The sequence below is a fragment of the Anser brachyrhynchus genome, assembly GCF_964034855.1.
Source record: "Anser brachyrhynchus genome assembly, chromosome: 2".
Taxonomy (NCBI): Eukaryota; Metazoa; Chordata; class Aves; order Anseriformes; family Anatidae; genus Anser; species Anser brachyrhynchus.
The window spans coordinates 134,495,982-134,522,485 of NC_137695.1; the positions used below are offsets into that span (position 1 = coordinate 134,495,982).

At 37.8% G+C, this 26,504-nt stretch overlaps 1 protein-coding gene across 2 annotated transcripts in view; it reads right to left on the reverse strand.

Annotated features, from left to right (window-relative positions):
* Positions 1-20,144, reverse strand: part of MMP16 (matrix metallopeptidase 16) — a 200,871-nt gene extending 180,727 nt beyond the window's left edge. The window contains exon 1 of one of the 2 annotated variants that reach the window (XM_080581664.1): positions 18,532-20,144. In XM_080581664.1, the coding sequence (XP_080437790.1) occupies positions 18,532-18,663 (132 nt within the window). In that variant the 5' untranslated portion in view covers positions 18,664-20,144. The remainder of the gene's footprint in view (positions 1-18,531) is intronic. The other variant, XM_080581666.1, reaches the window with a different exon arrangement.
* Positions 20,145-26,504: the final 6,360 nt, after the last annotated feature.

The window sequence follows — 26,504 nt, forward strand, 5'->3', positions numbered from 1 at the left end:
CACAAGAAACATTTCTGGAAAATTATGTCATTTTTATCAGCCAAAAGCTTATCCTGAAAGCAATATTCCCTGTAGCCTACAGTGTTCAGCCAGTACTACTGATGTTAGCAAGAGCTAATCCCATGAGTGAAGAACACAGAGTAAAAGCAATGTGAAACATTCTAGCTGGTGGCAGAGGATTCCCAGGCTGCAGACATATTCCCCTCATGCTTTAACCGAAAGCTTTATAAGAAAAGTACTCCAGGTGACCACAAACACACAGATGTCAAGAGTGAAACTCCTATTAACTTCACTCAGGACGTAATTTAACTGCAGGAATTTGTCAGTTACTAGGAATTATTAGTCTTCTACAGAACACTGTAGTTTCAGTATCATTTCTTCTACTTAGAATAAAACAACCAAACAAAAAACTTGAAGAGGGGAGAGGAAGCATCACACGTTACATGGCAATAATTGTATCTACACAGAGATATCTACACACTTTTACAACAGAAATTGGAAATGCATGCTTACAAACCCTTAAAACTGTATGATACTTAGACAGAAAAAGTAACTCAATCTCATAAACAAAACAAACAAAACAAAAAACTACACACAGCAAATTTATTGTACAAATTGCTGACATGACATACAACAAGCATGACGCAATGAATATTTTATTTATCTTGATTTCAAGCTCATTAGTGCTGCACCACACAGCCGTTTCATCTACAAGGTCAGACATTAGAAAAATTGCTCATACAGTTTCATAACTGGTTTATTAAAAGAGAATGGAGGGTGTTAGCTCAAGAGGAAACATTTGGCTTGTGTACAAGTAATAAGCACAATAGTAATCAATAACTTGATTTTGTTTACACAGTGTAAACTGAAGGCAGTATTTCACAGGGTATCAGAGGAGGTTAATAATATCAATGACAAACAAATAAAAATAAAAATATAAAAAAACCACACTGGTCTTTCTCCTTTTCAAGACACTTATCAGTCTGTCTTACTCAAATACAGTTCTCAAAAGCATGCGTTCCCAGATTAAGGAAAATTCTTCTGCTGTACACTAGGCTGAGCATTATAAAGAGAAATACAAAGAAGAGAAAAAAAAAACGAAAAAAAAAAACAGAAGGTGCCTCATTTTTTTTTTTTTCCCAAGTAACAATCTGAATGTGGTCTGCAAGGTTAATAATGCTAGACCATTGCTACTACAGGAGTTCAGAGGGTTACTAGTAGATAACACAAGTTGATCATCCCACATCAGTTTCCAAAAATATAGTTCAAATAAATTCTCACTGACATTCTTCTTGACAGTCCTAGGAAGTACCAAACAGTGAATGAGCTTTTGAAAGCTCCTTTTACATACCTCTCATCAGCAACACAGGAGACTCCAAGCACTCCTTTTTCCTGAAACATATCCCAGACAAACACTAAAGTGCAATTCTCCACATTCTATAGAGTCTATAGAGGCTATAGTCTTTGATTTTCTCTCAGGAAACAGGTTTTCCAGCAAGATTTCATCCATTGTGTGACTTTGCCAGCAGGTACAGATCCAACTGTAAAGCAACACCATAACATTTGCACCATCCACAATCTGCAGCCCTAACAGAAATTTGTAACGTAGTACTGCAAACATAAAAACTGCATGGAATCATTTCATGACAGCCAACTGTGTAGGTCATGTTCAGAGGTGTCTGCTTCAGTTGACTCTATAATCTCACCTGCAGACTTGGATACTGCCCTCTTCAGCTCTGGTATGATCAATTTCAGCATAGTGTTGGGCAACTTGCATTGCCACTAACCATACTAGACACAATGCCAGGAAAAAGCATCTCCATCTCCTCAATAGTTAGTACCTCCTATTTCAAACCAAAACTTGCAATCAAGAACAACATGATCATAAGAAAGCAGAGATTCCAGACAAATACAATGCAGGGCAGACAAGTTTTTGACCCTCATCTTACTGTATGCAACAAATGGCAACAACATGATTTCAGACATTTGAAGGCAAATTTTCTAGATCATACATAAAACCTGACTGAGTCCTCTCCCAATAGACCAGTACGATCCTACTGCAGACTAACATGAAATAAAGCCTTGATCCTCAAGTCTTTAAATCTGGTTAAATTCTCCTTTTACCACAAAAGTGTCTGGGGCTAACTTTTCTTTGTGATGCTTGGACGATACAAGTCCAAATCAAATACCGATATGCAAAAACAAAGAAATAACAAAACAATCAGCTTTCCAATACAGTCTCTGTCAGAGAGTTATCCAGAAAAGATTTATAATTTTAATATATTATACATAAACACAGTCAGACCTGTAAAATATTCCAATACTGTGTTCTTACAGAATAAATCCATACAACATAACTTGAAGCTTACAGTGAACTCAAGTAATAATTTCTTGTACAGAATCTGCTTCATTTTACATCGGACTAGTTCTACAGTCATCAGGGACTGTAATTCCAATGCTTTTTTTTTTTTTTTGGTCTCCAACATTTGTGATTAGAGCTTTACTTCAGATCTGGACATAATGGGTAAAATTCATTCCACTATTTTTAGAGACTCTTTGGGCAACTACAACTCAGAAGCCAAATCCAACTCTGTTAGTAGAAGCAAAGAGCAATGTTCCTTCTCTGTTCTTTCAAAACAGTCACACCATCCACTGTATTTATCTGACATAAGTGTGCTTCTGCTGAGCTCTTACTTTGAAATTCATGACTTGCTGTTTCTTGCTACCTAAGCAACATTTTCTGAATTGTAGGAGAGAGATGTGGTGGCTGATTTAAAATACATCCCATTACACACTTACATGGTTAAAATAAAGCTGAACTTCCTGTTTGCATTCTTCGACAAGCAGAATCCCTATTACCAGGTCTTCCAAAGGTCATCCCCTGATTTCCATTTGTGCAGGAAATCAGTCACTAAGGGAATTCTGAAATTTAAATATATGTTTTTAAGTAGTCAATTATTTGTCCCCTGCATCCTTCTGCCCCACCATCAATATCCACTGAATAAATATCACTGACATTTTTCTCATGAAAATATTATCTAAGTAGTCAGCTACTTTGTTCTGTCTTCTTAAATTTCATGTGTTTAAATCAAGATAAAATAAAATAAAAGAGCAAAATAAAAGAATATAAAAAGAGGAAAAGCATCCGATTATATAGCAAGAAGAAGAATTTATATTATCTATATACTGTTCTCTAAATTAACCTACTTAGTTTACAATTTATTTTTAGTTTATGACTAAAAGTATATGTTAATACTGACATTGGTACTTTAATGTACTGCTTTTGGAGGTCTAATCTTGGACCTCTAGGACACCACTTCAAAACTATTTTGTAACATCTGTTAGATGCTACAAAAATTAGAGTTACAAAATCACAAACTTAGTTTAAAAGCAGCAAAACCTTTGCCTTCCTCCTCCAATGAGAGAAATCACAGATCCTGGAAAAATAAAAGCTACATCCCTGGAGCACTACCCAGTCACTGCAGCTGCAGTCAGTGGTTAAGTCAAAAGTTACGCTAATCAAAGTTAGGCTTCTCCCATGGTCAAGCAAATGGTGATGCACAAGGCCAGCCAGCCAGCCACTGTCAGTTTAGTGGTGTTATGCAAATTGTATAATGTTAGTAGTCATCACACTCTTGAAAAAGGGTGTTTGGCAGCAGTTACAAGCACTTTGACCTTTTGAAGTGACAAGTTTTAACAGAGGCAAAAATATCACCAAATACAGTTCTGAAGTCAATCAAAACTGAAAGTGGTATGAAGTGAGTATTGTGACTAGAGTGTTAGGTAGATTTCGCCTTAAACATTTGGTAGACTTTCATGAAGACTTGGTTTCCTGCAGACAATGAAAATATTCAGTTTCTTTAACTGTGAAGTTTCTGCCCTCATTTCAGGAAAGGAAAAAGTAATCTGTAAAACGTGAACACAAAAGTTCAAAAAGCAGAAGACAACCAAAAATATTCTAAAAGCCTTTTTATGATTTTTACACCAGTCCGCTGATTCCACAGGCCATATTCACATTTGGTAGCATTGAATTAAATGTTATTAGAAAAAGACACTTTCACACATGATGGCTGAACAGTGTAAGCGACAAGAAGTAATGAAGCGGAGAAGTCAATTTATGCAATACAGTCCAAAGTTTTGTTCTAATGTGATAGCTATAAAGTTCTTAAGGTAGACAGACTAGTGCAGAAGAATAAACATTACAGTCAATAGCTGTCAGCAGAGCCATCAGCCTCACTGAATGAGGAAAATTACTGTTAGACTCAGGGTATAGGGAAAGGAAAGAATCCAGTCCCTTACTGCTGAGGACATAAGCCATATTTAGAGAGCCCTTTCATTAAATGTTTAGAACTCATCTCAATTTAATTCCACCTTCCCCCTCAAAAAAATTGTCTTTCTGGTATGAAACATATACAGTGTCCACTCCTCTAGTGATGTTACACTTCCTTCTAACTACAAGATTAATTTTACACATAAGATTAATTTTTACACATAGATAGTTTCTCTCTACTTCTTTTTGTACTAAATTTATCCTTTATGGACAGGTTGAGACTATGAATTTAGACATGAATATTCATCTTAAGTATTCAGTATACTGCTCATTGACTCAACTAAAACACTGAGTGATTCAGGGCTTTTCAAACAGCATGGAGTAAAATCCTGGATACAATAAAACTAATGGCAAAATCTGACCAATTCCATGAAGTTAGAATCTCATCAAAGTTTTCCAATCAAGACCACTGGAAATAAATACCCGATTAGAATTGAAAATAGATATCTGATTAGGATAATAAGTAAATAAGCAAACAAATAGCAGTTACATAAAATAAAATGGGAAACGGTGGATTGCCTTCTTCCTGTTTCTCAATTGCTTCTCCCTATCACTCAAACATGGGTAAGGCATGAGCTCTATTAAAAGAAACCATGGAGCAAAAGCATATTTATACTCTCCCTTTCTACATAAATCTTAAGGCTGCTGACTTCTTTCAATGACTCTGAATTCTTTGTTCCAAGGGAAAAAAAAATTAAATCAATTTTTATTATTTTACACCAAACCACCAAACACCATTACACAGTTTTCAACTACACATGTAGCTATTTTATTTCTAAAAAGTTAAAATCTACAAAGACCTTTCTTTGTAGGGCATTTAAAATTGAAAGTATCATTCTGTCCTTTTCTAGCTATCATGTTAATGCTAATGTGGTTGACGAATTTCTGCATTGCATTATTTTATTAGTTAAAACTTTAGAAAAGCTATAGTTTCTTAAAGCTCTCCTGTCTCAGCCACTTGTAATTTTTACTAAACATCACCAAATGTTCTAGCATTTTGAAAGCTTAGCTTCAGCTTAAGAATCATTGCTTTGGCTGCTAAAAATTTAGAGAAGGAAGGGAATACTCATAAAGACACACACACACACACACAAAAGCCTTACAATGAAATGGATTTTTTTTTTTGCTTTATTTTGAGCAAAAATAGAGAAAGAAAACATTTATACAGAATACAAATCTTTTGGTCCAATTTAAATTGACATCAACTCTTTAGAAAGATCTTGCATGTAGAGAAAAATTCTCTAGTATCTCAATGGAAAAGACATCTAAGCAATTAATATACGAAGAACAATGACTCTAACTTTATCTGACTACTGGGACAAAAAGTGAATTCTCTCAGCAGCCAGAAGAAATGATGGGATTATTCACAAAGGAACTAAAATACTGTTTTTTCTCTAAGTGAGCCTGTCAGTGCAAAACAATAGAGTAGAGCTAAATATTACAAAGGAAGCTCTTCTGGAATAGAAGATTGCAGATATAATAACTCTTCTTCCCCAAGTGCAGACCTGAAAATCAACAGTAGATCTATTCTCCCGTCAATTACATGATAGCAGAAACCTCAGTCAAATAGTACGTCTGGTACTATATTCAGGTATTTGCAATTCTGGATTTACAAAGAAGAAAATAAGCAAACATATAAACATAAAATGGCCAATAATCCTCTTATTCTGATCAAGTTGCTTTCACTGTTCTGAAGATCTAAAGCAAGTAGTGTAAATAAATCAATGAAATTACATACCTGACTATGATGAAATCTAAATTCTAGCATTAACACTGAAATGTAAATTTTTGTTGAATTAATCCATATTACTTTACTTTAAAGTACTTGAAAACTGCTAATTATTCTTGAGAACACATGGCTTCTACCCAGAGAAATTATTAAAATGTCATTTTCATTTTTACCTTCTTGGGGATTGTCTATCAGACCATAGATATTGAGCAAGTTTATTCTTCTAAAATATATTTTTTAATTACTTACTCTTCATAAAAATGCTTAACATTCTGTTCTCTCTCCTTAAGGGCAACAAATAGCTGTTTTCAGGTTTGTATGTTTAGGAAGGAAAAACAGCCTTTAAAATCACTTAGGGTAAGGCATCAAATAAATCTTGGGAGCATTGTATTTGTAAAACAGGGCACAAATATACTGTCTAAGTTAGGTAATATGTTGTACACTGACTTAAACACGCCCAGGCCTGGTCTCATTAAGGTTGAAGGCAAAACTGCCTTGATATCAGCAGAGAAATGTTGTGCTTTTTATATCCCTAACTAAATATTTAAAATACATGAAATCTAAATGTGTATGAAATGGTGTCTTCTTGCATGAAGGGATAAATGTATGTAATAATGTGTGGGGCATCAGAGTGACAGGATAAAAATCATACCACCATAACAACAGAGTTCTGCTCTTTGGCTTTGCCAGAAATACTAGTGTCTTGTGTGATCTATGATGATCTACATTATCCAGGGAATGACAAATATGTCATTGGACTTTTAGGATGGTCATGATTTTCTAGAATGTTACCTAAAGGCCAAACAAGATAGGCCACAGGGGCTAAACAACACCCAATAGTTAGAAAAATTTAATGAAACCCACCATTGCAGAGGGAAGGGATTCAACTCCAAATTAAGACATCTGAATACCAATGTCTACATGGGGGAGCCCCACAGGTACAGGTGTCTTGACACACTCCACCATCACTTAAAATCTGGAATAGTATTCGAGGACCTAAACAGAAGTGTCTAGTGCTATCTGAGATGACTTAGGACACAGTCTGACTTCCAGCTGCTAATCTAGAAAGACAAAGCTTCCATAGATACTGTATTACTTCTGCCAGCTTTATGCATATTTCGCCCTAGGGCTCCTTAAATGGTGCTAGATGCCTATATGTAAGCAAGTAAATCATGCTGCTAGTCAATACTAACAATGGAGTCCAGAAAAAGATTCAAGTCATTCTGATGTCGGCATTAAATGGCTGGTTAGCTGAATTATTCTCTCTGCTTCATTGATTTCAGGGAGCAGATTGTTATTAATACACAGGAAACATACACAGAACACATTTGAACACCTAAATGTAAGTATTGTTGTCTCAAACTGAATCCCTTTTCCAATCTAATCCAGAGGGCAGCCTTGCTGCTTGCACACTGGCTAGAAAATGTATCTCATACAAATAATCCTGCACAAACCTCAGCATCAGGATGTATGTTAGCAAACAAACCCAACCTTCCCACAAAACACATCTTGAGATCTTTGTTTGGCTAGTGTTACACAATATGCAGAGCATGGACATTATGATAGCTCACATGTGCAAGTGTCACAAACATCTTTGTGTTCACAAACACACTAATGATATGATGTGTGAACTGAAAAAAAAAAAAAAAAAAACCAAAATGATTTCTTCACAGGCTGTTTTATCTAGATATCTATAAAACTCCTACTAATATCCAGTTTTATTCTTCAGGTAGTAATACTTAAATACAACAATGCACAATACTTACAGAATCATAGACTGGTTTGGATTGGAAGGGACCTTTAAAGCCCATCTAATTCCAACCCCCCTGCCATAGGCAGGGACACCTCCCACCAGACCACGTTGCCCAAAGCCCCATCCAGCCTGGCCTTGAGCACCTCCAGGGATGGGGCATCCACAGCTTCTCTGGGCAGCCTGTGCCAGTGCCTCACCACCCCCTGAGTAAAGAATTTCTTCCTAAAACCTAATCTAAACCTAGTCTCTTTTAGTTTAAATCCATTCCTCTTTGTCCTATCCCTACACCCCCTGACAAAGAGTCCCTCTCCATCTTTCCTGTAGGCCCCCTTTAGGTACTGGAAGGCCACTATAAAATCTCCCTGGAGCCTTCTCTTCTCCAAGCTGAACAACCCCAGCTACTTCAGCCTGTCTTCATAGGAGAGGTGTTCAAAAACATCACAACCTATTCTAGCCCTCCTGACACAGTGACAGCAATCCACATAAAACTGCATATATTTTTTAAATCAGGTACTGTTAGTCCATTTCAGCTGCACTACAGATTCAAATGAAGTGAAAATTTAAATCAAGCCTTTGCTCCTCTCTGCTCCTCCTGTTTTTTGTTGTTGTTGTTGTGTGGGTTTTTTGTTTTTGTAGTGTTTTTCTTTCATTTTGTAAATTCAAAGAAATGCACGGAATTACTAATCAGTGCGTGTCATCTATGCTCATGTACAGATGCTCTCACTTTTGCTTGCAGAACAGACATCACTTCTATGAAAAAGTGCCTAACTGGAGACAACTTTGAACTACTGTTGCCAGTAGCCAAAGGAAAAGTCTACTAAAAAGAATTCTTCCACTGTAGTTTTCCATAATGTACATTTACCAGGGCTTTTTTCAAGTCCAATTTTGGAAGTTCCACCATTGTGGATTTTAAAATTTGACTTTACAAAATGCCAGAAAATATACAATAGCAAGCAATCCAGCATTGGCAGAGAAATAGACTCTTAACAAGTCTTTCTCCTCTCTTCTATCTATGATTCTATGGTTCAATAATGACTGATGACTTTCCCTGGCTGCAGGCAATGAGGCAATGTCCTGTAAAAAGACAAGCTGAGGAAGCTGAGGAAAATAAATTGGGGGGGGGGGGGGGGGGGGGGGGGTTGGAGGGAAGGGGGAAGAAAAGTAAGAAGAAAAGTAGAACAAAGGAAGACTATAAGGTACAGGAGTACTCAAGGTACAGGAGCCTTGAAGAAAAAGATTCAGTTTCCAATTCGATAATATTTAACATGTCAGCATAGCAAAGCTCTTATTCTCCCAATGCCTCATCTTTTGCCATTATTTTTGTTAATAAGCAGGGGTATGTGAGCTGCATGTCTGCCTATTAGTGGTATATAATAAAAACATTAATACCTGGAGCAGTGAAAAGTCAATCTTTTATTTCATCTCATAAAAATGCACAAATATTCAAACAAAGAAACAAAGAAAAAGGCTAGATACTGTGATAACAAGGCAACATGAATGTTTGTGGAACAATTTACTTATTAATAGTGAATTTGTTTAAAAATAAAATACTTTAATTTTGCATTGTGCAACACACAGACTGATCTGAAATCCATTTTATTTGATAAGACTTTTACACTGAAACATATTTTGAAGCACACTACTCGTTTTTGTATTTGGGTATCAAAAATTATCATATTCAACCTTTCATTCTGAAAGAGAATGTCATACTCTCTATCTTCAATCATTTTGTGACATCCTTCATGTAATCCTACTGACAATATTTGCTGTCTAGCTTTGGTACATACATTAAAAAAATACAAACAAACAAAAAGAAACAAAACGGTGTTTGAAATGTTATTATTGACATGTTTTTCATTTCTTCTGCTCTGGTACTTCTTCTTGAATATATTCATCACTTCATTATTACACAGATGACCTAAGTGAAATGCTGTATTTATTTTTTATATTTCCTTACTATTTTTTTTACATGACAAGAAGGGAAACTGTTCAGAGACAAATGAATGATCTAGAAACATTCATGGCTCTTTAGCATCATTTCTATTCTGTTGTTCTTGACATGTATTGGAAACGGCAGCACATACTCCTCAATTAGTCCAATCTACATTTGTGAAAGCTCAGTTGAGAATATGACAGCTCTGTTATCAATATTGATAGCTCTGCTATCAATATGAAGACTCATTATGGAACTGGACACATGAACCAGATCTCCAGCCCCCCAGCACAGTGCTTCAATCACTTACATCACCTCATTTTTCCTACATACCCGAAAATGCATGCAACAAAGAGAGAGATAAAGACCTTTCCAAAGATGACATACTGTATAAGTAAGGAAGGACAGAAAGGACAGATGTATTAGAAGCCAGATAATTGATAATTAATAATGAAAATAGAAAAATGGAACACAGTCCTTTTTTGTGATATACATACAGCTAATGAGAAAAAAAAAAAGAAAAAAAAGAAAACTCTCACTTGCCAAATCAAAATCATGCTGTATGTTTAGCTATATACATCTATTACTGCTAGTAATAATAATAAATTTTATTGTGTGGAAGACAGATCATTTATTTTGTTTGCAATTAAATATATTACTACAATTCTGCGCAGCATGTAAACCACGGCATGTAGACAAACACAATCTGTCAGTTGCTCTGAGAAGACAGTGGGTCAAAGTAATTTCTTAGAAGAACATCACACAACGAATGTCTGAGGTAAGAAAGAAAAATATGACAGGATCACCACCTTCAGATCCGGATACAGTACAAGAAAGAAGCAATTTCCTCTTTGCTACACTTCATAAAAATCTATTGAGACATTTAAAGGAAGCATGCGCCTTCCCATTGAAAGGGATGCTTGTTCTTTTGTTTTGCTATCTACTTTCTAAAGAAATTGATAATTTTCCCTCTGCCTTTGAGTTGGTAATTTTCTGAAAAGGAAGTCTCCCCCTTGCCAACCTGCATATCACACTTGTAAGTGGAGATGTGATTCCAGGTTAGCAAAAATGAAGAGGACCAATGGAATAAAACAACCGCTTCTCTACAAGATCATGAGGAAAAAATATAATAAAAAATAGATTCTGAGGTCAGCATTTCTTTTCAAATTACCTATACAATTATGAAACCAGTTCAATTGTTTCTGAAAATATGCTGAACATCATCTTCATTTATTACAGCCATGTCACATGAGTGGGAAAAACTGATGAAAATCCACATAGGTTTGTCTTACAGCAGGCACCTTGTCCCCCATAAGCACAGCCTGGTATGAATAGTACAAGGGAGTCAATACAGTTAGAAGCTTAAAGTGGAGGTTATCAGTCCTAGGGGGGCATTTCTCCCCTGAGTTCTCCAATAAGGAAGCAAATCCACCTGCAGACCAAGAGGTAGGAAAAGAGAGACAAATCTACTTCCACCCTGGCCCTAGACTGACAGATGCCCTTTTAAGATGCACCTATAAGGAATTTGTCCCAGTATTGCTCTTAATGTACAGAGGAATCCTCTCTGAACAATCCATAGCACATCTGTTATTTCTGCACTGCTATTCCACACAAGGGTCACTCACAATATGATCCATAAAGAACTAATAAAAAAGGCAAAATATTTCTCATCCAACAGTCAGAAGACAATTGTCAAATCATATGTTTTATGAATGTGTTTCCACACAGTGTAATAAAATCTGCTATTTTCTACCGAAAGCATCAAGTGACTTTAATGTTCTACAGAATTATTGGGGCTCATTGCTTCAGCTGCGCATCCTCCGTTGCAGCAGTTTTTAACCCCTGAATTTTAAACCCCTTTTCAAATACCGGGTTCAAACCTTAGCACTTGAGATTGGATTGCCTATGGCTAAGCAGTGGAATCAACCGGAGAAAAGTTTCGTCATACCCTGAAGCCTTGATCTTGAAATTAACAGGTGATTTTAAACACAACAAAAACACCTGAACAAGACCCTAAGTCAATTATGTGTTGTAATACCTAAAGGTGTGCTAGGACTATTATAATCACAGCAGAAGTGCAGATAATTCCTCAGCTGGTATAAACCAGCTTTTAACAAATAAACATTGTACCAGCAGTTTCAGCAACTAAAAAAAAAAAAAGAATTCTTTTTCTATTTCTGTAATTTCTGTCAATTTTAACTCGACACAGAAATAAGTTGTTACCACTTAATTACTCTTACTGTACAGCAAAGATGCTTATAATGAATGATGATAAGCAGGAACATGAATGAACAGTTGCCAAGCAACCAATAAATAAAGGTTCCAAATAGCATGACCTCTCTTTAAAAGATAAAGCTCTAATCATAATTATTTTTCAAATCCATTTCTGTGCCAAGTAAAATCATGTTTGCAGCACTAATCCTGGTCTTCCTCATACAAAATTAAACTAAATCTGTCATTTGACATATCACAGTTAGCAAACTGAACAGACTCCGCCTGCTCCTTCAGACTATGGTCAACTGCATGGTTTAAGGACAGCAAACAGGTTAGACAATAAACTGAAATCTGAAACAGGCAGGTGACAAGCATTACACAATTTAATAAAGGTTATTTTAAAAAGTTACATCTCAGCTTTACGGATCATCAAAAAGCATCAACACAAAGTCTTCCACAATCATACAGTAAAGTAGAAGGACGAGACAAGACTTTAAAACGCTGACAACAGATGCAGTTTAAAATGTTTTCAAATCCATATAATACCGCATTCTATCTTTATAAACTCTTACAATTCAGTCTTGCTGAGTGCATAAGGAGAGCTGAGGTGCCTAGAGCAAGCACTGACCTTTTAGATGGATTCAAATAAAACTGACAAAGAGCAACATAAATCTTAAACCAGTTAAAGAAGATGGTATATCCACTCTGAAGAAACAATGAATGGTTATGCGGGAGCATTATTCTATTGCAGGATGCCTTCTGAATAATGGAAGGGGGGAGAGCTTGGGATTGTTCAGGCTTTTTTTGCTGAGCTAATAAATTGTGTATTTATTTTAGTAAGATCTCTTCAGAAAACATTAGGAATACATGTTTTGGCAGGTTTCTCTTGCACTAAATAAGGTGATTACATAAATCTCCTTGTTTAACTATTTTATTTCTTTTCTTTAGTGGAATTGAGAATGACTAATAGCTGTGATGCTCAATCACTAAGTAGTCAGAAATCTACAATAGGAAAATAAAGATGAAATAGAACTATAACCAAATATGTCTTGCATCTAAGGTCTAACATACTATGTCAGTGGTGAACTCTTCAGAACTGGGACCATTTTTTTCTTATCTGTATTTGAACTAAATAAGAGGCAAAAGAATCCAGAAGGTTCTCTGAAACATTTTAAACAAAATAATCTCATGCTACAGAGTAGAAAATTGATCTACTGTAATTTTTGTAAAAAGGAATTGTTTTAATTATAGTAGAGAATGTACTCTACTGACTAGTAATCTCCACATATATTTTATAATATCAAATGAGAACCCATTTGTCATGTAGTAGGTATTTGCCTACTGTAACAGAAAAGAGTTCTGTTGCCTATTAGGCATAAAACATTCTGAACATTAGTTTCCTTATCTAGATATATCTGTTCATCAGAAACCCTTACAGAAGGTTTTCTTTGTATCTGTATTTCCTCAATAATCAAATAGGAAATATCCCATATTATATCTATATTTTTATTGAATAATATTTTTCCATCCAGCCACCTCCATCACCAGATCCAAGTAAGTCCTCTCCAGCCTCCTAATAATTTTGTCTTGAAGTTCTTGTTCTCACAAGACAGTTTATTTAGTAGATATCTTATCCAAGGGCAAGATTCAGAATTTGAACCACTGGGAATCATGAGTACTATCTGCACCTAAGAACAATGACGACCCTGTAAATTCTTTTTAGGACACATAGCACTACTTACACCAAAAACACCTTAATTGTTTCTCCTTATTTCTTTTTGAGCTTGCATTTTAACAAGTTAGAAAAGTACAGTATTGTGCTTGCAAACCTGCTAAAGAAGCTCATTGGCTGACAAGTGTGTAAAGGTGATATTGGAAGAATGTTTCCTTCCCAAATGTTTATTCCCTTTCAATTGCCAGATGAAGAATTAAACTGGACTGCTTTCAAGCTTAAATGACCCAGAGCCCATGAAAGAAAAGGTCATGAATTACCACTGGACAGGAGATGGATGTTAATTATAAAGTTTATTAACAATGAAAGCGATGTGGTTCTCAGGCACTTGTCGCCATGGAGGAAATTGACAGCATTTTCCTGAAGTTTTGATTCTACTGTATTTTGTTCCACAATAAGAAATTTAACTGTCACACATCTGAAAATGGGAGGAGATAAAAGACTGTATTGTTTTAAAGAGCTGCTCACACTAAAATAAGATTCATTTTAAGACCTCCTCTAGGGATTCAGGTCTATAAATTTAGAATTAGAAGAAAGAAACTAGAGTGTAATTGCCTGCATGAAGAGAGAGATGATGAAGCATGCTTTGTCTCTAGTGCTTCCCACATCACAGATACAGTGAATGAAACCAGGTGGGAACCTAAAAACAGTTCTTTCCTCAACAGGCTTTATGCACATACCCAGCTGATGCGGTTACTCACAGGAATAAGAATATCCAGTATTAGAATACAAAATCGAATCTTATTCTAGATTCATGATTGATGATCCTGTCTTCTGACCAAGGTGTACTTGTTTCAGCAGCCCTTAAATAACACTGACATTGCTTTCTATTTTTTTATATTAAGTATCTAATAGCATTAAATATACACAGTTATTATTTAAATATATACATAAACTAATTGATAATATTAGAAGATGAGCTCACAGATTAATACCAGCTCAAAGAGTACAATAATATTGGTTTTAGGAAAACATAAGTATCTATACAGTCTTACTTGAATGATACTCATGAAAGACCATAGATAGACACTCCCAACATGAGATACTATTACTATAGTGATGAACTTTGAGGAAAAAAAGAAAAGCTTGGCTGGCTCAGAATATCGTCCTCTATCAGATTCTGAGAACAAATTATCTTTGCTTGCTTGTATCAATTTCACTATTTAAATGTGTGTTTAATAACTGTTATTCCATTCTCTATTTCACAGATGGGCATTTTCCTCTATTATTGTATTGAAATAGTTTAAAACAGTAGAAAGAAAAACCTACATCGATAGCCATATTCTTCTGTTACTAAAATTACTTATGGATGTTATAGTTCTGGACCAATAGTTCAACATTGAAAATAGGAAGCTACCAGTACAGTCCTTAGTTGTTCTCATGATGTCAAACGCAATGTTTCACCAAAATACCACTGGTAACTAGTGAACTTGAACATTACTGTTAAAATCTTCCTACACATACCAGTATGTGAATCTTAAACTTCATCGTGACTTCTTAAACTTATCAGTTTACAACCACCTCTCATGCAGCTTTACCACAAAGCTCTCATTGCCTCAGAGTGCAAGTGTGCCCCTCCAGAGTCCCATACTCCATGAGCCGAATCCTACTCGGCTATGTCTATTAAATACAATACTACATACATGAACACATTTCAGAATTGACAACTCAGATGTTATTGGAAGCTTACGGACTTCATCCATGTAGATATTTGCTTAAAAGAATTTTACACAGAAGCAATAAAATTACAAAGAAAGAATAGTAATGTTCATACAAGCTTGTAAACTTCATCTTTATGTTTTTCTTTTAAAAGGCAACATTTTATTTAATATCTTTGAGCTACAGTAGTATCTCTTAAGAATTGCTCTGGCTCACAGCCCAACAAACCAGCATTGAAACAAACAAACAAACAATCCAAAAGTGCTACATGAATGTTTCTTTTCAATTAGGAAAATGGATTAACAGAGGCAGAATAATAAGAGGAAATAAAGGATCTCTGCATTTTATAATGTTCAACAGGTATTATCTGTACTTTATTTAGAAACAGGAAAGAATTAAAATCTGCTTTCCAGCCATCCTAAGTATCTGTTCAGGGACTTTTTATTCAACTAAATGTACACTGCTTCTTTCCTGAAACCTGTTTCATATGTTAATTTGTATTGCCATAAGAATTGTCATATATTTACACAATTTACCATCAAGTACAACTGTATTATGCACTTGTGCTGACACAGAGTGCTGTACAGCACAATACATACACTGCTACTGCCAACACCTTTGCCTCAGATTTCTCATGGTTTTAGCCTTTGCTGTTCCCTACAAGAAGAAAGTTGAATTTGCAGTGCTATCCAAACAGCATGAACATGGGAATGGCTGTTCTGGGGTAAAACTCAAGTCTGTCTAGACAGGATCACGTCACAGAGTAGTCAAAAGCAGTGGTCTAGGGAAGAACCTCACATTAGGACAACTCCTGAATACCAGAGAAATTCCCTCAAACACTCTTCTGGCTCCCAGCAATCTGTGGCTCAAAGACTGAAATATGAAAAGAGACTGAGAGAGCTGGCTGGTATATGATGAACTGGGAGGAAGAACATGCGATGGAATATTTCAGAAGGAGGAAATATGTCCCCTCATCACACAGACACTACTGCATTTCACCCAACAGAGTCTCTTGCTACTGGTATTGTCTTTTGCCCTCCAATGTGTTGTTTTCCATATGGAAGAGGTGGCAAAAATGAAACTGTTTCCCTTCTTTCCTCATAAAACCTCCTTCTGACTGGAGTTGGCCTCCTGTTCCTATTCCACTTGACGAAACCAATCTTTTTCTCCTCCCACACTAGCTCCATCTGCCGCCAGTCTCTCCAGCAGAGCCAGATGCCAGCAAAGCAGACTACTGTGGGAGGAGAAAGTTCTGTTGCTGGAATTTCTTCCATATACCCTGCAGGGGGCCAGCCTGTGAAGCCTGGAGAGGCTACAGAGAGCAACTTCCTCCCTTCCATGCTGCTTTCCTATGCTCATCCGTAAAGAAGGCAGCTAAGGACAGGAGCAAAAGGAGAAAACTTAAACATGCATGCTGAAATTTGCGACTTCAATATTTATATAGCAAGACTCACAACAGACTACAGGCTCCAGCACACTACACACTGCATAAACGCCTAAGGAGACATGAGTGCTGCCCCAAAGAGCTTACAGTCATACTGAAGCAGAGATGTACATTTGTTATATGAAATGAATGAGAGGGACTAGTGTGCAGATGGCAGAGAGAAAAAAAAAAAAAGGTAGGATGTATGATCAGGAGAGATTTTAATGATGGAGTAAAGACGATACTTTCTAGAGAGAAAGAAGTCAGAGAGGGAAGCTGAGGTTGCGTGTTGCTAAGCAGAAAGGAGAACTACATGTGGCAAGGGAAACTGCCATCCAAGAGGGAAAGGATAGAATGAAAGCACACAAGGAAAGAAAAAGTGATTTTTGGTATGTATGAGGTGATTTTGCTGAGGCAGAATGACAGAAAGTACAGGTAAGGACTTGAGACAGAAAAGGAGACAGCTTAGGGATGGAGGAGCATCTGCGGGAGCAGTCTTGCCATAGACAAGAGCAAGAATGAGTGTCACTAAGTGAGAACAAGAGCTCACATAAAACAAGCCAGTGTGCATATGTGCGAGACAGAAAGAAAGGCACAGGCTTCATTTCTGTGAGAGAAAGAATTGTGGGAACATGAGATGAAAGAGACAAGAAACAAGAATGAGTTGAGGGTGGTGCATGGGTGCAGCAGAAAGTTTGGAGTGGGGCTGGCAGGACAGAAGAAAGAGAAGGCACACAGAGATCTGACAGAAAACCGTTACAGCGTATGTGAAGTGGAAAGAGCACATGCATATTAGAGAGATGTAACGAGAAGGATGAAGAAGAACAGACAGAAAGGAAGATAAATACAGAACATTGAAAAAGATGAGGAAAAAGGGCTCACAACAGAATGAACGGAGTGACGGGAGGGGGAAAAGGAGGAAAGAATATGTGCTATAAAGTCAGTAAAAGCTCGTTACTTATTAGGAAGCATTATGTAAAAAAAAAAAAAAAAAAAAAAGGGGAGCATACAGAAGAGTGACTGGAAACGGGTGTTCACTGAATTCTCACCGTGGCTGCAAACTCTTAGGGTTTGCCCTATTTAAGTATCCTTATGTTTTAACCTTCATTTTCACTTAGGAAAAAAAAAAATGTATTTCCTGGTCCTCCACACCCTCTAACTTTTGTGTTGTAGTTGCACCTTTATACCATTTGTTTCACAGTTTCTAGCGGCAACTCTTTTTATTAGGTTTAAGTGGGAAAAGGATCTTATTTTGCCAAACACTTCACCACAAAGAAACGCACCCGACATCCCAAGTTTCCTTCCTCCTGTCCCCACAACACTCTTTCATTCATTCTTCTTTCCAAAAAAATAAAGGAAGAGAGAAAGAACGGAAGAAAAGGGTGGGGGAAACCTCAGCCATACAGCAATATCTCAGGTCCACGGTATTCAGAGAGCGTTCCCCGAGCTGTAGTGCCCAGCGCCGGGCCGGGGGCTGCCCGCCTTGCCCCGGGGGGGGGCCGAGGGGGCACGGGCAGCGCTCTAGAGCCCGGCACCGAGCCTGGAGCTGCCGCCGGCAGCGGGATCCCCCTCGGAAACGCAGCCATCAGGGAGGGGAGCTAGCTGCCGGCTGCTGGAAAGAAACCGCCACCGACCTGGCTGCTCGATGACATGGCTGGCTGGGGGGGGTCGGTTTTATTTAGGGGATGTGGAAAAGGGAAGGGGGAAGCAGGAGCGGAGGGAGCACACACGCTCGCACACGCACACGGCTGAGCTTACCTCCACATTGAAATACTGCTCCGCTTTGCACACTGTAGCACATAAAATCCAAAGGAAGGTTTGCAAGAAAAACACCCTGGACCGAGCCACGAAATCCAACCGGCTTCCAGTGCTGAATGCGAGTACGATCATAGTGAACTGTGCTTCAACGGATGGAAGATCTCTCCCTCTCTCTCTCGCTCCCCCTCTCTCTCTGTTCCTTAAACAAATACACAAACAAACCAGCCCCCTCCCCGGGTCGGTGAAGAGCCCGTAGCGCAGGTTCACCCACAGCAGGGGAGGAGGCGCAGAAGGAGGAGGAGGAGGAGGAGGAGGAGGAAGGGGCACTTGGCAGCTCCGGCAGCAGGATCAGCTCTCGCTCATCCTCCCCGCCAGTCCCGTACGGGGGGAATGTGGCGTCCGAGTGCCGCCGCAGCTCCGGCACGACTCCTCTCTGCCCGGCAGCAGCAGCAGCCGCCTCCCCGTGTCCTCCTCCTCCTCCCCCTCCTCCTCTTCAGCCTCCTCCCCTCCCTCCGTCCCTCCCTCCTCCTCCTCAGCCTCCTCCCCCTCCGCCTCCTAACGGGGATGGCTCGGCTCGGCTCTCTGCCCTTCCTCTCGTCTCCCTCCTTCTCTCCCCCCTCCTCATCCCAAATCCACGCAGCCCCGCCCGGCTCCCGGCAGCCACCTTGAAGGCGACGGCCCCGCCAGGCGGCCCTGCCACGCTCCGTCCCTCGCTTCCCCGCCGCCGCCGCCGGCCCGGCTCTTCCACCCCTTTATTTTTTCCGCTTCTGCCGGGGAAGGGGCCCGCAGCCTCCCCAGTGCCTCCGGCCTCCCTGCCGCCCCCCTGCGGGCCGCGTTGGGAGAGGTGGAGGGGTGGTTGGGGTGCCCCCGGGTGACCGGGGATGGATGGAGAGCCACCGCGGGGAAAGTTCCCCGAAGATGGAGTAGTGGTGGTGTAGTTAGCGGTGATGTAAGCAAGTCAGTAAAAAAAAAAAAAAAAGCGTATTTTTATTTTGAAAATCCATTTTAATATGTTCAGATGTACGGTCATATTTATGGGGGGAAAAATGCCTTCTGATTTAGGCACATAAGCAATTATTGTGATTTTATGGTAAATAGATCATTTTATGGAGCTGTTTGATGTTTTAGCAGGGCTGTCCAGTCAAAGGTGGAGCAACCCATGACATTACGGAGACAAGCTGTTGCGGTAATGCATCTTGTTCAGATATGTACTGAAAAACAACAACAACAAAAACACCGGGAAGAAAAAGAGTAATTTGAAAGATTCCAAGATATGAAAACTTACAATATGCTTAGTTATCAAAAAAGATGCACTAGATCATGATATGCAACAGACTGGAAGTAGAAGACATCCCTGACAGAAAAATCTACTTTCTTGGGTAGTTGAGGTCAATGACCAGAATTAAAACTCATGTGGTTTAGACGTATAGAGTTTTGATAACACTTAGTAGCAGGATGTAGGAATAAGGCAGGTTGTTTATCTTTTGATATCTTAAAAATAAGGCAGTTATCTCTGAAGATGTCATGTTCTGCCTAACCAAAAGTTTTGCGATTTAGCAGAATTCCTTATGTGATACGCTTTTTCTTTTCTTATTTTTTTTTATTAACATTACCTGCTTGATCTAAAAGGCATTTTCTCTTCTTCAAATTATTAGTGATGTGGATGATGGAATCATGAAATATAGAGCTGGAAGCAAGCTAGAAGGACTTGTTGGCACTTTGGTGGCCAGCATCAGAAGTCAAAATGATCTTAACAAATTAATGTCTTGAAACCATCAGCAAGAAACTTAATACTGACAAATGCAAATTACATTTGGGAAGAAAAATCAAAAAGTATGATACCGGTAAAACAACAGCACATCAGAAAAGAATCTGAGCAATGTAATGGACCTGAAAGTAAATATGAGTCAGCAACATGCTACAGTTTAAAAAAAAAAAAAAGACAACCTCATCATAGAGTGTATTAATAGTTGTCCTTTATTTCTGACAGGACAGATGATTTTTCTGCTAGGGACTGGTGGAGCCAAGAGTGTTTAGGCTCAAACTAGAGAGAGTCCAGGGGAAAATAATACTAAAACATTTAGAATGTAAGACACGGAAAATTTGAAATAAACACCATTTCTTTAGTCTGAGAAGGCCTAGGGTAAAAAGTATGGAAAATTTTCTTTGTATGGAAAATGTTGCTGTGAAAAGGACAAAAATATTCTTTCTGTCTTCAGGATGAAGGAAAAAATGTATCAACTAAATTATTCAGGAAGTTCAGATTTAATGTTAGACAAAACTTTCTACAATATAAAGGTAGTAATATTGGGAACTAGATACCTAGGGGGAGTGTGGAATATCTTTCATATGGAGGTCTGATAAGCAATAATATTATAGCTATACCTTCCATTTTCAGTGTAATGTGATCTCATCAATGTGGTTTTTTTTGTTTGGTTGTGGGTTTTTTTGTTGTTTGTTTGGGTTTTTTGGTGCTATTATAATAGTAGTTTCTTTCCTTTTATTATCCTATGAATTAATAACTGGTTATTACTCAGGTATTACTCTGTGAACTAAGAACTGATAATTCATTACTCTGTGAATCAGTAACTGGTGGGAAAGAAGCACTTATCCTGTGCTTTTTGTTTTTCCTCTTCTTCTAAGGGACCTTCTTTTTATCTGTGCTCTCAGCAAGTGCTACCTCTGTTTTTGCTGGTGTGTTTTGTAAAGTCTGCCATTAATGTAATACCTGGAAATGGAAACATAAATCATAGAATCATAGAATGGCTTGGGTTGGAAGGGACCTTAAAGATCATCTACTTCCAAACTCTAAACACTCCAAACACTAGACCAGGTTATCCAAAGCCCCATCCAAACTGGCCTTGAGCACTGCACTGACCATCTACAGCTCCTCTGGGCAATTTGTGCCAGTATGTTCCTCTAACTGGAACTTCATTCATCGCCCCTGTCAGGACTGCTGTGACTATTTATTTTGAAAAACACGGGACTATGAATATGATTACCTTCTTCCTTTACACTGTATCCATTAGAAGAGGAAAGAAGAAAAGCAATGGTATGAATAGAACAGTGGAGAACAAAAATACCCAAGTGTTTGTAAGGCTGTGTGAGAAAGACAGAGAGACCACAGTGGTAAAGAAAGAGATTGGTAAGGAACAAGAGCAGAAATATGTGGATATGAGTGCCATGGGAAGAAATGAGGCAATGTCCATATGAAGGACAAAGATGACCTTTGAAGTGAAAAATTTCATTCAAGAATGCTTGTGTGAGGAAACACCAGCAGTAATGGGAAATGGCCTTGAATATTTATGAGTAAGCTGGGGGCATCAATATACAGGAGTAGCAGCAGAGCCTCTTGGACATTCAAGAAGGTACAGAGAAAGAGAAAAGAATTTTGAAACCCCATGCAGTGAGCTGTAGGTAGATATCTGTATATGGGAGTGTGTGAGAGATTGGAGAAAAGGCAGGAAAGAGCAATAAAGATGAAAGAAAAAAGGAAGGAAGAAGAAAAATGCAACTGGAAAGAAATTGGAGCTATTTGTTGAAGTACTTGAATGATTCAAGTCCTGTACTTTATTAGTGTCTTGCTGATTTCTATCTTTATGAAATACTAGTGTGATATTTTCTATTCTTGCTTATACTGCGTACCAGCAGTAATTTATAAATGGTGAGTAGGTTTGTACAGAAGCACAACTGAAAAAACAAAACAACAACAACAACAACAACAACAACAAACTTTTGGCCTTTTTGAAATACAAGGAGAGGTCTTTTCCTGCTACTCCCAACCAACCTACTAGCTCAGTTTTTTAGGTTCCACAGATTATATCTTTTACAGAATCACAGAATATTCTAGGTTGGAAGAGACCTCCAAGATCATCTAGTCCAACCTCTGACCTAACACTAACAAGACCTCCACTAAACCATATCACTAAGCTCTACATCTAAACGTCTGTTAAAGACCCCCAGGGATGGTGACTCAACCATTTCCCTGGGCAGCCTATTCCAATGCCTAACAACCCTTTCAGTAAAGAACTTCTTCCTAACATCCAACCTAAACCTCCCCTGGCGCAACTTTCGCCCATTCCCCCTCATCCTGTCACCAGGCACGTGGAAGAATAGACCAACCCCCACCTCTCTACAGCCTCCTTTAATGTACCTGTAGAGTGCGTTAAGTTGCCCCTGAGCCTCCTCTTCTCCGGACTGAACAACCCCAGCTCCCTCAGCCGCTCCTCTTAAGACTTGTTCTCCAGACACCTCACCAGCTTCGTTGCCCTTCTCTGGACTCGCTCGAGCACCTCCATGTCCTTCTTGTAGCGAGGGGCCCAAAACTGAACACAGTACTCAACGTGCAGCCTTACCAGAGCCGAGTACAGGGGGACAATCACTTCCCTAGACCTGCTGGCCACACTGCTTCTTATGTAAGCCAGGATGCTGTTGGCCGTCTTGGCCACCTGACGGATGACTGCAGTCACAATGTATAAAGTAGTAGTATGTACTAGAAGCAGGCATAGGCATCATTGAGCACTCCCATGTCCAGCTTTGAACACAGGGCAAACGTCTTCCACATTACTGTATATACAGTTCTGAATTTTAAAAAATGATAAGTAAAAAACACAAAATATTACATGTTCTCCTTGCTGACTTCTGTGGTGCTTAGCTGCTAATAGTACCAGCTGGAACTTTTTAAAAGAAGAGGGCTTTGTTGAAACATGCAATAAACTGCAAGAAGTAAGGGTAAACATCACAAATCTTACATATCTATGGATTGCTACATTTAGATATAGTTTGGAAAGATTTTCTACACACCTGGCCTTCTACTTATGAAATGAGACGTTCATAGATGTGTCTATATGAATTCTGTTTGACTATTTGGCAGATCCTACAGGATATGAAGGCAACAAGTTTAACAGTGTAGAGGGAATACTGCATTTAGCATGTATTCCTGCAACGATTATGCTCATATTGCCTCTGTTCAGGTCACTATTGTTCTTTATTGTGCAACTTTCATTGTAGTCACAAGCCTATGTAGTCAGGAATTAGAACTGACTTATACTGCCAGTGCACTTTTCTATGTTGTCTTACAGCTCCACCAATGGCTTTATAAAGTAGCTGAGTAAAGACAGGAGAAATAATATTGTGAAACTTCGCACAATTGTAGTAGAATCACAAGGAAAATTCCTAGAATCATAAAATTCACTAATAATTAATGATATTTTGGTTCATGCTTGGTTCCTATTTTTCACCAAAAGCCAGTGAAGTCAGGGAGGAAGTCTGAAAGTGTAAAAACTTAGAAATAAATAAATAAAATTAGTAAAGTATCAATTGAATTTTTAATTCTAATAAAGTCATAATGTCATAGAATAACTTAGGTTCACAGGGGCCTCTGTAAGTCATCAGGTCCAACTGCCTGCACAAAGCAGACTTAACTCAGATTAGGCTACTCTGGTGCTTGTTCTGAGAGTTACAAATCAAGTTAATCTAACCTAAGTATCATAACCTAGTCTGCAAAATGATTTCCCTGTGTCAGGGAGATATTTTGAGGGTAAAATCTCTTTTGTGTGGCATTTGTCAGGCCTCCAGTTATTTTAGTCTTTGTAGTGACAGCATCCATTTCAGAAACTAGAGCAGATATCTCCTAATCTCTTAAAAATAGGAGAGGTCACCAAGAGAAATAGCTATTGAAAATACAATTCTGTAGCTGAAGACTGACAGAAGTACATTTTAAAGAGAAAGAAGATACAGTGTTAAAAAAAAATGACTCTTGGAAAAAAAACATTGTGAACTACATAATAACAATAAAAATAATCTATTTTTCTGTAATAAAATATTTGTAAAAAATAGTTTTTAGTGGCATGAGTTAGTACTGTGTTAGTGAAGAATAGATCCAAAAAAAATGCACCAAAGCAGCCAACTCCTTATTTACTCCATGCAAGTACTCATATAAAACTTTATTTTCTCTATGACAATTTTCATGCTGCTGTTTTCCCTTCCAGTTGTGATACATTCTCTCCATGTTTTCTGATTTTTGGATGAGTCTCCAGAGCAAGCAAGGTCTGTTTAAACATCAAGTCCATCAGCAATTTCCCAACATATATACCTCATACTAAATGGGTCTATGCAGCCAAAGGTGTATGAATGGTCCAGCTGTCCTTTGGACTGTGCTGCTGATTACTCACTAGATAATGCCGGAATAGAAGTCTAGTGACTGTTGTAAGATCTTAACAATTAATGCTGAATATTATCTCCTTCATTTTTACAATATTACCCATATTGATGTTTTTAAAAGCTAAGGAAAGAACATGATGCACAAAACAGAAATAAATAATGTAAAGCAACAACAGGTGAGTCTGACAGACAGGAGTTCTGAGAAGCATAGTCAATGGCTTGTAAGGTAACAGAGTGCTTTTAAAAATATTGAAAATATTTTTTTTTAAATATTGAAAGGTTTGGTCAAGAAAGGAATCAACAGGTGTCTTTCATAAATATTGTGTTCCATAAGTATGAAAAGGTCTAGTTACTTGATGGCTTCTATAACATAAATACAAAGGCCTTCATATTAGGTTGAATCTTAAATGGAAGGTAATTATCCCAAGTTTTGTATTGCTCTAAACTGACTGGAAATTCAATTTCAACATGGGTTAAAATAGACACATATAACATTCCTTAAGATCATTTTAGTTTATAGTATTCATATATGAGATTTTGGATCAAAAATACATGTTTATAGAAGAAAGACTTCACACTGCTTGTAAAAAGAGAGCAGAGTTATCAATAGAATATATATATTAAAAGGGCTCACTTGAAAATGTATCTGAGGAGGTCAGCCTGCAAGAAACAGGAGATTTCACCCAGGGTTAAGCTTATGTATTACTCCTTTTTACAACAGATACACAAAATGACAGATATCTATCAGGTAGAAACAGTTATTATTCAAGTGAACAAGGACAAATTACACACAGAGGATTCAGTTTTTCTATGTCTAGGTTCCTCTGATTACAACCTGATTTCCCCTCCTTTAATAAGCAACTTTTACTTCCATGTTAAGGTTATCTTAGCATCCTTTTTCTATAATTCGTTAATTGTAGAAATAGGTTAATTTTGTCACTTGGGAAATAGTGGTCAGGTCAAAGAAGACTATAAAATAAGGTATATTCTCTTGAGACAAGTATTAAAGTCTTGTTTGCAGTCTCAACTTTGTAACCTGTGTGCTGATGGTCTAAAAAGCAACATTTAACAATTTTAGAAATACTGTTTTTCAGTGTGGTAATATTGAAGTGTGGGTGTATTTTTATAAACTCACTTACCCCAAAGCAAAAAAGAGTAGGGAAGAAAAAGGGAAGCTAAGACCTCGAAAATGAATTTGTTAGAATAGAAGGGCAGACATGATTATTAGGACTACAGTGTATGAAAATGCATTACACACTTACAGGATCTAGTTGCCCCAAACAGATGATGTTAGGGGGAATATAAATTTGAATGGGACTCAGTTTTTTTCCTTTGCCTAAACTCCTCTGATGAAACACCATTTTTAACGCCATTTACTTCTCGATTCAAGCAATGGTAACAGTTTCTTTTTACTCTTACTGTTGTTTTTCATATTTATATTTGTCCTGGAAGGAAAGAAGGGAACGGGGAATTATTTTATAGCAGTTAAGCTTAAACTGAATTTTGCCCTGTTAACATTTTTCATCAGTCAAATTTCATGGCATTGCCTGTTCTTTGCTATTCCAGTCCCAGTCGTGTCCTTAGTTTTATCTTAGCAAGAGAAATTAAAATAAAAAAAAAAAAGAAGAAAAAAAAGTTTTAAATATGATGTCATAAGGGTGAAGATGCTGGTGTAGATGTGGTTGTTGGGGGAAAGGGTAGGAAGTTTCTTTGAATCTGATATCCTGCTGTGAAATTACTGTAGCATTTTTGAAGGGGAGGTACAGTTCAAACCTGTCTTTATATATGATTTTATTGTATATGTGTGTAGA